This window comes from Lissotriton helveticus, chromosome 11 (genome assembly GCF_964261635.1).
Source record: "Lissotriton helveticus chromosome 11, aLisHel1.1, whole genome shotgun sequence".
Classification (NCBI taxonomy): domain Eukaryota; kingdom Metazoa; phylum Chordata; class Amphibia; order Caudata; family Salamandridae; genus Lissotriton; species Lissotriton helveticus.
The window spans coordinates 1046452079-1046464211 of NC_136072.1; the positions used below are offsets into that span (position 1 = coordinate 1046452079).

The 12133-nt window shown below is 45.1% G+C and overlaps 1 protein-coding gene across 1 annotated transcript in view; it reads right to left on the reverse strand.

Moving 5' to 3' along the window:
• Window positions 1-12133, reverse strand: part of ANAPC5 (anaphase promoting complex subunit 5) — a 140355-nt gene that overhangs the window by 55028 nt on the left and 73194 nt on the right. Inside the window, exons 8-9 of the mRNA XM_078667511.1 lie at window positions 11732-11813; window positions 423-515 (exon numbers count right to left, since the gene is read on the reverse strand). Coding sequence (XP_078523637.1) covers window positions 423-515; window positions 11732-11813 — 175 coding nt within the window. The remainder of the gene's footprint in view (window positions 1-422; window positions 516-11731; window positions 11814-12133) is intronic.

Sequence of the window (12133 nt, forward strand, 5' to 3'; positions counted from 1 at the left end):
ATGTTAACAAAAGTACCGACTAATGCTAAAGTGGGTAGCGTATGTGACAGACGTATTTAGGTTATCTGCTTAAAGAGCCCATACTTTTTACCTTTATCAGTCTCAAGTCAACATTTCACTGCACCCCTAGGAAAAATGAAATGGAGACTTCAAAGGAAAAAATCTATAATGATTACTTTAAGAGCTGTTCAAGGCTGTTCCCTTGCTTCTCCATTTCCTCCTACGCGTCATGATAAGGAGCGATACTTGCTTAAGAAACCCTAATACGCAGTGTTGCAGCATCTTCTTTAGCACTGCATGCCTAGGAACATATCTTTAAAGTGCTAGCAAATGATAGCATCAATCAGAAGAGAGTGGAGGTAGTAGGAGTCTTAGCAGACAGTTAATCTAAATGAGATGCTGCATAGCAAACAGAATCCTACCGGCAAGCCAAAGTGCACCGCTTTCTTTACAGAGTGCTCCAATAGAACGCAGCTGTCAGACCCCTTCTTTTGTTCCAAAATGTATAGCCAACTCTATAAGGAGAACAGAAGATACAAGTACATTACAACAAAAACAACAACTTCAGAAATGGCTCTATAGTGGAATGCTGTTTTATAGTAGATATATCCCAATATACATAATATTTAATAATTGATCATTAGAATATTGCTGAACACGTTTTAGAATTCTAAAATTTTTCTTGTAAGTATTGTGCTGTGGTTTAGCAAAGTCAAATAATTTAAGAGATAAGGCACATGAAAAACTTAATTTAGCCAATAAACCTAAGCACTTTAGGAGAGCAAACTCAATGGTCAGCTTAGGTGCCAAGCAATCCTTCTCATGTTATTTTACCATGACTATATTGTTGCCACACCTTTTAAGCACACATGAATAAGTTACCTACCTTTGTTTGCATTTGTTCTGATGGATTTTCTATCTAGATGCAGACTCCTCATATAGTGACTCTCACCAGGCACTAGACTGGATCCGGAAACACTTACTATAGATCTTGCACCAATGAGTGACTCTTTCAACCTCCGCTGTGACTCCATTCAGCCTCCTGATGTGACACCACAAAGCTACATAAAGGTGCCATCGATGCTGGCTCAGGAAGAGGTGTGGCGCGGTGGCCAGAGCGGCTGACTCCAAAGCACGGGACTCACGGTTCGATCCCTGGCACCGGCAGCAGCTCAGTTCAGTACAATGTGACTCTGGGCAATAGCTCACTTAATCTCCCAGACGGCCCACAGCGGCTTGAAAACTTATAAAGGGTGAAATGTTTGCGCCTTACACATTTATGTCATTTCATGTCACATCAGTTTCAACGTTAGACTATTCTGTGCACAAGAACACGAAGAGTAGCTAAATAATTGATCTTTCACTGCCAGTTGGCAAAAGCTAATTCTGTACATTATTTACATCCAAATGTTCACAAATGTCACAGAGCATGGACGTGGATAGGTGGCAAGGAGTCTGTGATTAGATAAAGTAACCACCATAAAAACCTTAATTGAAAGTAAGTAACTTATTCTTCTGATATCCCTTCCAAGGAGGTTGATCTGGGGAATGGACTGACAGATATCCAAGGCTGGCATGCCAACTGATTAAGGAGTATTTATGGCATTGACTTTGGTGGAAATAGTCAGCAGGCCTCAAAAGGTTGCTATTAGGCCAGTGCATAAGAGTTTGATGCAATGGACAATCCAGAAGGATAAGGTCATTTTTTCAACAGCTTTTCCTTTCTTAGCACCAGCAACTCTAACAAAGTGTTAACCTTCTAAAAAATGCTCCTTCATCTTATCACTGTAGAAATTAAAGGCACACCCTTGAGCCAACTAGTGCACACTTTCTACCTCTTTAAAAAATATGTAGCAGATAAAAGGACACTGGAAGTCTGATGGGACTCCCCTACGTAGAAAGGTAAAACTACTTTCACCAGTTTGTCAGGAAAAAAGTAGTACATGAAGCCTGAACTGAAAAGGCCCACAGGTAGCTGCCACGAAACGCAGAAGTAAAGGCAATGATTGACACAGCTTTCAGGGTTAGGAGTCTCAAAGTCCAACTGTCTCAAAAGAAGCAAAAATCAATAAAGATAGAACCAGAGTGAGGTAACCGTGCAGAATAATGGACACAAGAGGAAATATATGCGAAAGCTCTTTTAGAAAATATGCCATATTGGGTTATTTCAATAAGGAGGACTGATTAGGCACACCAAAAGGCATCTGAAATGACAGATAAGTACCCATTAACAACACCCACAGCACAGACTTGCCAGGCCAAAGATAAAGCGAACAAATGTATATCAGACACTATAGTCTGTACAAAGGTCAACCTGCTTCACTTTACACCATGCAACAAATGTGGACCAGCAACCTGAATAACAATTTGGTGGAAGGGCAACAAACACCCAAAATGACATCAACCACATCAGATAGTAGATCAAAGCCCCTGTGTTGGTTCTGCTCAGCAACAGGTCCTCCCAAAGCGAAATCCAAAGTGGAGGGCATATGCTCAGGATCAGCAGTTTGGAGTACCAGACCATCCTGCGCCAATCTGGGTTCAACAAAACCAACTGTACAAGGTCTGCCCAATTTTCTTCAGGACACGGTGGATCAGCTGCACAGGTGGACCCACTTATTGAAGGCCAGAGGTCACCCATGACAAAATGCATTTCCTAAAGACTCTGACAGAAGAAACTCCTGAGTGAAAAAGGTTGGACAATGAGTATTTTCAAGAGAAAGCAAAAGGGTCTACGGTGTGCCCTAATGAGATCAAAAAAAACAAACCTATGGTACCTCAGGGTACAGATACCATTTGTGATTGGCAAGCTGACGCCTGCTGAGTTCATCCGCCCTTATGTTGAGGGATCTTGCTAGGTGACGGACCATCAGGAAAATAATTTGGCCAAAGCCTCAGAATCTCCACAGAGGGTACACAATCCCACTCTGCCCAGTGCCCCATAACTAACTTATCATCCTTCATCACATGTGCTGACCTGCACTTGCTGCTCATGCTGGAAGGCAGAAATTCCTTTACAGCAAGACAGATGAAGATGACGCATCCATCACTACTGTAAGCTTGGAGGGAGCAAGGAAAAGAGGTTGCTACAACTCAGATTTGCATATATCACCCACCTCCAAAGGTACTGAACTGACTCGTGGAATATGCAGACTCCATATGAAAGGCTGGGCCCACTGCAGTTGCAAATTCCACTCAATATTCCAACAGGCAGGAGGCACCAGTGGCATGTCTTTTACTGACAACCCAAGTAGCTCCAGATCCAAACCCACTGGAACACAAGCCCTCATCTAAAACATCAGGATAACAGCCAGAGTGAAACGGTAGGAAGTACTTCAGAGCAACTGGGACCAGAATGCCCCAAAAGGGGACTCATCTGTGCCGGTCATGTATGCAATTTGGGTTAATTGATGCAAAACTCATGGGTGGACAGTAATGACACAGTTGTGTCTAGGTGGTCTGAAACTAGCTACTGCGAGCCTGCCTTCATCAGCCAGTCCCTGAGGGATGGTAAAATTTGTATCACCGACATGAGAGGATGTGCAGCACTTACCTACATGACCTTCGTAAAGACCTGAGATGGTGATGTAAAGCCAAATGACAGTACATTAAATTGGGTATGCGTCCTGCAGGTCCAAGTATACCATCTAGGCATGCAGAACATAGGCAAATGTCAACATTAACTTCTCCTTTTTAAGGAAGGGTACTTCTAGGGGATGAGAAAATACCAGGAGTAACACCCCAGTCTGCTCTTCACCTCCGGTACAGTTCAAACACCCCTTTGCAAGCAACACAATCACTTATTTTGATAGAATCATGAATGATCCAGCAACGCATGAGGGTAAACTAAAAGGATAGGGCAAGGTTCTTCAAGAAAGGGAAGGTCATAACATAGTTAATTTGAAGATCCCATTGGTTTGAGGTCATGGAATGCCAGCGAAGCAGACAAAAGTTGGATTTTGATGCCTACCAGTCCCAATGTGAGACTGGAGTGCGAACTAAAGAGTCTGGACAGTGAGGCCTGGCTGAGAGGAGGCCAGGGAGTGTTGCTGCTTTGGTTGGACCCATCATTTGTAACCTCCTTTACCCCCCGCAAACCAGTGAAGTTCTGCAAGAGTTGCAGTACAGACTGAGAGCATTGTCGCTGGTGATACATAAGGCCCCTTGAGTATCCTCTGAATGTCCTGTTTTGATGACAGAACTGATGAGCATGGGAAAGTAACAATAGTGCATGGGCAATAGCTCTGTTGTAGAAGAGCAACAGAATCCAGTGTCCAGCCCAGAACATAATCTGCAGCATTCAGGTCATCATGTACTGCATGTGTGCTGGCAATGAGAGCCGAAGTATGTGTTACTGCCCAGGAGATGAACTGTATTCAGGGAGCGTAATGTCAAACCAGCACAAGGAAATCATTTATTTTGCCCATAGCACTGATTCTTTTTTGACTCTATGTACAATGGAAAGGTAGAAAAAGAATATGGGTTTACCTTACTCACAGAGGCCTGTACTACAAGGCTTTCTGGGTTTGGCTGTTATAGCACAAATTGTGGATTTGCTGGCACTGGTCTGTGATGTCCCACAGTGGGGTAGCTCACAGATGGACCTGAAGTGGATTTGACAGAGCAGCTATGTCTAAGTCATTCAGGGCATCATGGAATCAAAGGTCGATAGCCGGAAGCAACATTTCTGCGAGATTAGCCTTAGTCTATTCTGTAGGGAGCACTAATTCCAGGGCTTCCACAAACACTTCAACCACAACGGAGGCACTTTCCACCAGAGGCAGCCCTGAATGTGGGTATGAACTCCAGGAGGTATCAAAGCTGGTGACATTTTACAAATCAAGATAAATGCTAGCATCTATATAATGAGATGAAATCAATTATTTGCATCCCACTCATCATCATAACGTGGGACAGGCTGGATAGCATCTTAACTCGACCCAAAATGACCTTTATCCTCCAGAAGCACTGTTGCCAAGGCAGAGGGACTGGAGGGTAGCCCTCATTATAACCAACATTTGCTTTGCTAACTGTAATTAGGCACTGAGCAGGCTCTAGCTCAAGATGGTTCAGGATCAGCGGTCGGAGCACGTTCCGCAACCAGTGCCAACGGAGGACGAGGAGGTGGGCCTTGTGGCATAGGAGTGGAGGCACAGCCTGGCACGGTTGGTGGAACGTCCTCTGGCAAATGTTTAATTGGAGGCTTCAAAAGATCTGTAGAAATGAAAGGCACATAAGAAGGAACAAGATATAATTTTAAAATCTGTGGCATCGCCTCTTCGAAGGGTGCATTCTGGGTGGTTAATAATTAGGGAGGGTGGGTGTAGAGGAAATACCCTTGGCTACCCTGGTGGATTACCTACCGCCTTATTTGGAGATCTCTGCCTGCTTTTTGGACAATCTACCACTGTGTGCATTCATACGTCTCTGAGCAGTTAGAACACAGGCTCCTTTAAGTGCTCAGATGCTTATGATTTTCAGGAAAATCATGAGCAATTCAAAAGTGCTTTTAGTTGAATGTTGATTGCTAGTTCAGGTTGGAGCATTTTTGGAAGGGGACTGTAGATATTCATGCATACTATGTCCTAAACTACCAGTTAGCTTCTAACTAAAAACGTTTTTAAAAAGCTCATGATATTTTTCTTAATCATATCTTTATTTATTTTTATTAATACATATATCAAGTCCATAGCATAAGGAATACAACAGGCTTCAAGTAGTAATTATTGTTTCTTAAGGAAACTATTATCCTCGTAAGAGGAACCACCTTTATACAGTTACTGGAACTTAAAATGGTTGTAATTGACAGAAAATAATGGTCAGAGTTCACATGAGTTTACGGACCCCTTACTGGAGTCATGCCCACAGGCCCTAGAAACACTGATCTACTCTATTCACCACCCAGGATAATGACCAAGTGGGCCTACAGATAATGCGTCCTCAGAATCCATTGACACTTTTGAATATAAATTGCTGTTTGACCACCATGACGTCCACCATAGATGAGAACAACTTCCCCAACCCGATTTACATCTTTCCTGAGTAACAGTACCACACAATCAATCTAGGATCCATCCAGTCTGAAACAGCACCATTCCTTGTGGAGCACCACAGGAATATGCCCTCACTCTAATTCTCTCCTATTAAATGTTTATGTCGCCGATAGCTCACAACACCTATAATACCACAAGACTGGCTTCCTCATCTACAAAAACAATATCCAGACCATCTGAATCTGAAGGCATTGGATGAGAAACACTATAAGCTGTCCACGGCCTATCAAACAGAAGACAACACTGCTCATGGGATAATGGGGCACCACGTGACCCCAGTTTACTCTCCCATTTTCAGGGACACCTAATGTGCCACACAAACTAGGTGCTTTGTTTAAACCCATAAAGCAAACACCATCATCAGTAATGCAAAACATTATGAAGACATTCCACAAGGATTCCATAATCTTTGTGCATCTTCTTCTGACAATTGCCCTGTTTCTGATGGTTGTAATTTTCAATCTAGGAATTCACACACAAGGACTGGAAAGAAGTGACCATTCAAACTCTAAGAAATCAAGAGTCAAACTACCTTGGCTCCCAATCTGCTCAGCCCACAACCGCTTTAAATCTGCTCTGAAGACAACAGATTGGCTATAGCTCAATAAAAGACAATGGTAAAATCTGCAATGCAACGAATGGCCGCCCAGCAAGGTAAATGGTCACGTACTGCATAGCTTTTAACAACTGACTGTCAGCTAACCTTAGTAGAACTGCCAAGAACATCAGAGATGGCATTGCCTATGGACACCTATCTTGTACTCCCTCTTGTTTTTTCCAAGCTAAGTGCTCACATGCAGCTGAAATACTGCAGTGCACTTAAGGAAAACAATACAAGGCCCAAAGCAGCCATAACAATGGATGCCCACAAGACAACAGGACACTAAACATTGGACCTCCTTCGGGAAACTTGCCTTGACAAAATGCCTCAACCTAGAATTACAGGACATCTCTCACAATTTGAAAAATAATTTTGTTAAACTATTGTGCAACTTGAAATAACGGCATCATTTAGGAAAACATGTTGGTTGCATAATTTATGTTTAAATGTTTAGCATTTGAGAATCGGTGTAAAACCATTTTGTTTCATGCGCAGCAGTTACCAGGGCTACTGGATGATGCAGGGGAACCATTGACGGACCCCGGTAGTCTGGCCGACAGCTTCGCGCGGTATTATGCGGAGCTCTATGCCCCGCGGGAGTGTCTCCTGCCAGCTCAGATTGATAAATTCCTGGCGGATCTGCCTCCCAAGGCGGTGACGGATGACGTGCGCGACAAGTTACATCTTCCCCTGTCAGCTGAGGAACTGGGCACTGCACTGGGAGAGCTGAACTCGGGGAAGGCCCCTGGTCCAAATGGTTTCCCCAGTGCATTTTTTAAGAAATATAATACCCAACTGGCTCCTTACTATCGGGCGGCCTTGGAGGAGGCTAGGGATCAGGGTAGGCTTCCCCCAGACTGGAGGCACGCGGAGGTGGTGGTATTCCATAAGCCGGGACGGCCCTCAGAGCAGCACTCCTCCTATCGCCCCATCTCGCTTCTCAATGTGGAGGCCAAAGTGCTGGCCAAGGCGCTGGCCAATAGGCTCCTTCCATATATCTTGGACCTGGTGCATCCCTGTCAGGCTGGCTTTATGCCGCAAAGGGCGACCAGACACAACATTAGACGGGCCCACGTGGCGATGGAGGCGATTAGGGTCACGGGGCAGCAGGCGGGGCTTCTCCTGCCCGATATTGACAGAGCGTTTGATTCCCTTAGTTGGATATACCTGTTTTCATTGCTCCCGCGGCTTAACTTGGGCCCTCGCTTCCTCTCTTATGTACGTCTCTTGTATAGCGACCTGACAGCTTCGGTTCAGGTGGCGGGAGCGGTGTCCTCCACATTCCACATACGGTGCGGCACCCAACAGGGGTGTCCGTTGTCACCCTACCTGTTTGCCTTGGCCATGGAGCCCCTTGCTGCATGGGTGCGGATGGACGCTCAGCTGAGTGGATTTGACTGGGTGGGGGAGTCCGTCCGACAGAATAGCGCTCTACGCGGATGACGTCCTCTTCTTCCTTACAGAACTCCATAGATCAGGGATGCGCCTTCCAGAAATTCTACAGATCTTTGGTGAGAACTCGGGCTTATATATGAATCCCCGCAAATCTACCCTGTGGGTCTTGGGTGAGCAGACGTCTGTAGTCGGTGGTTGGGCCTCTTCGCTTCAGGTAGCAGTTGGAGGGCTCCAATATTTGGGGGTCTTCCTGTCGGATGCCCCGGCTGTGTCTTGGGAACGGAACTTGGTGCCAGTATGGGATCGGGTACGAGCAGACATTAAGACCTGGGCGTGTATGCCACTTACCATTTATGGCAGATCGGCCATCTTTAAGATGGTGGCGCTCCCGCGCCTGCTTTATCAACTCCAAAACCACTCCTTTCCGATTCCTCCGAGCTAGTTTAGTCAGATCAATTCTCACTTGGGACAGTTCTTATGTGAGGGGGGTGCGGCTCGGGTGGCGCTGCGCATGGGTTTCTTCTCCACTTACTGTGGAGGACTGGCCACGTCGGACGTTCTCTCCTACTATTAGGCCTCTCCTTTATTGGTGTTGAATGAATGGTGGTACGGTGACCGTGCGGATCCGGCTTATGCCATGGAGCGCTTCTTGATGGGCTCCAATACGCTTCATACTATCCTTTACTCTGCGCCCCTGCGTAGTGCACTGCCCACAGTTACTCGGGCGGTATTTCTCATCTGGAAGCAGGCCCTGCGCCATGTGGGGTGGCGGAATGTCCTGACAGCGGAGACGCCTTTATGGCACAATGGCCGCTTCCCAGATCTGGTCTCCCTACAAGGTTTTGCGGGGTAGGACAGGTGGGTATCTCGACCTTAGGGGATGTGATGCATGACACCACACTGAAATCTTTCCAAGAACTCCGAGATGAATTTAATATGCCCAACTCCCAATTTTTTCGCTACCTTCAGTTTCGCCACGCCCTATTCCCCAGTTTGGTGGGTCTGGAGACGTTGCCGGACTTCAATCCCCTGGAGGCGAAAGTATTTATGGGGGACCTGATAACAAAAAACATTTCGCGCATATACCAAACACTGGTCATTCATATTTCTCCTACACTTCAGAAACTCAGGGAACACTGGGAGGGAGACGTGGGGAAGTTGGAGGAGGAGGCTGGAGGGAGGCACTGGCTTCACCTAGGGGCGCTGCTATTGCGATGCGCCTCCGCTTGGTCCAGTTCAAATACCTGCATAGGGTCTATTATACAAGAGTTCATCTGTTTTGGGCGGGCCTGATTGCCTCGCCGGTTTGTCTTCGCTGCCAGAGTGAGGAGGGGACATTCCTTCATACTGCGGGATCCTAGCGCGTTTCTGGAGAGGGGTTTTGGCCTGTTTAGCGGAGGTGTTGGTGTGGGAGCTCCCTAACACACCACAGTTTGCCTTATTGCATGTCATGGATGGGGGGCAACATATTCAAGAGACACTTGGTGCTACTAGGCCTTACCACTGCTAAGAGAGACATAGCCAAAGGGTGGAAAGATCCCCGTGCCCCTAAGATGACGGTCTGGAAGAGGGGTCTAGATTTTTATATGGGCCTGGAGTGCCCGATCTTCATAGCTAGGGGTTGCCCTCGGAAGCATTTTAAAATTTGGAAACGCTGGGCAGATTACAGGGGGGTGTGGTTGGAGCCTCCAGCGGAGCAGGATGATCTCCCTCAGGATGGGTGAGGGGGGCTGTGTAAGAGAGTCTGGAGTATGGTGGGGACGGGACGCATGGACTACATGTGTACGATTATATGTATGGTGTAATACATGTTCGGTGTGGTTTTCTTTACCTAGCTATTTTTCCCTGGTCCTATTGAAAGCTGTGCGACTGCAGGAGGGAGGGGTGGGGGTGGGGGGGGTGGGAGGGGAGAGTTGGGGAGTGGGGGGGTTGGGAGTTGGGGAGTGGGTGGGGGTAAAGTTGGGTGGGTTGGGGGAGATTCATGTTTTCTTTGTAGTGTTTGTCTATACAGTGGAAAAGTCAAATGCTAATGATGTTTATTGTGACAGGCTCCCCTGGGAGTCAGGGCCCTGTGCTGCATCTGCAACTATGACAATAAAAATTTTGTTTTTAAAAAAACAAACCATTTTGGGCGACATGAAAATAAATTAGGAGGTGAATTCTTTAAATAAAGTCATATAACTGCAGCTGCAGACATATGTTCTTGCATTGGTGCAGATTTACAATTTTCAGGAATTTTTCAAGACTTTACAGAAGTTGCCTGGAAACCATCCAACTTTCGCGAATACCATTTTGGAAAAAAACATTTGCTGACAGACTGCAAAATTACTTTCCCTTTTTTTCCAATCCTGGAAAATGTTTTACTCTTGTCCTTTCCAGAATTAAATTGCCAACCTTTTCCAGTGTGGAGACTGGACAGGAGTTGGTGAGCACGCTTAAATATGTAATTTTTGTACTGACTAAAGAGGACATTCCAACCATAGAACCCTACTTCCAAGTCCCTGTATGTGAATTGCAAAAGGTTGGCAAAAGCATAGCATTGCTAGAATCCAGTCCTTGATAGAATGTGAGCCATGGTATAACCATAGAGGTTGTTATCCAAGCTCCAAGGAAAAAAGATCACTGCCCTAACTTGTCACCAAAAGAGACTATTTTTTTTTTTTACATGGCAGGGAGTCCCTTGGACAAGTAGATACTTTATAGAATTCCACAGCTCTGTGAATCTTTTGCTGCTCACTGGGCCAGGACAAAGCAAAGCCAATTCCAGAAGGCCAGTCTGTGGCTGGTCACTGGATAATAGGAGAAAACTGCGGACCTGCAAACAGAGAGACTACTGTATACATATGGGTATGAATGGCTATTTAAGCATGTAAAGCATAAACCAAACTAGATGGTAACTGATCCCTGACAACTGATGAAAGCCTAGAGGTATGCCATTTAATATGCATCAGTGCTTCCTATTTGGAAGGTCTATCAAGTTATCCAAAATGGAGGGCCTTCACATCCTTTCTGAAGTGCACAAGGGAAGCGGGTGTTTTGAAGTTAAGGGGGCATTGTTTCAGGCCAGACTTCTCCTGTTGGTTTTCTCTTTTTGCAGTTTTTACAAGTCTGGCTATATTTTGGCTACTAGTTTGGCACTGCTCAGTTGAGGTGGTTTATTTCAAGGGTTCTGAATTGTAGCAGAGTACAGTAGTGCTATTCACCAGTTACAGTAACAAACATAACAAAGGAATACACAGGTGCACTTCTCTTTCCATATCTTTTGGCAGATAGTAAATATCTGTAGTCAAGCAGTTTAAAGAGGGAACCGGTGTTCCGTACATTGTGAACAGTGCTCTTGAAAATAAAAGGTTCTGTAAAGATGTCCCAAGGAGGAGTCTAGATAACATTATGAATACTGGCGTCCGATTAGATCATGGTTTCTGCAAACAATACTTCTGTATTTCTAACAAAAATCAGGAAAACATGCACACAGATGAGGTGCACCTATGTTCTTAATGCTTTCAGATTAAAAAAAAATGCTTCTGTATGTACAGTTCACTCTTGCCAAACTACAGAAGGTCTTCATACAATTAAATGCAGCATAGGATTCTAGAGCACTTTACCACATGGTCAAATTCAAAGGTGTCGGAAACAAACAGAGATGCTCCAAAACACGTAGCATCATCATGGAGTTACTTACCAAGCAGTGCTGCAAACACACATGATCATTGGACTCCTGAGCTATTCGGATTGCTTCCTGCAGAGCGAGCTCAGCTTGGTGACTAATGAGGAAAGCAAAGAAAATCATGATCCCTTTAAGCCCAGATTCAGGACACAAACATTTTGACATGGCGCATTCAGAACACTGACCAAAAACAGAAAGGCGAGTCAATCTCAATTCTACAACAGGAAAGGGCAAGTTATTCAACAAAAAAGGGCAAGTTATTCAACAAGAAAGGGCATATTGCTAGATAGGAAGTGAAACACTGGTGTTTGTTACCCCTGTCTACGACTGGACAAGTTTCTCTGTTCAAAATTATAACTTTGCCTAGACTGATATATGCAATTCAAAACATACCGTAATGCATTCCTAAAAGATTTT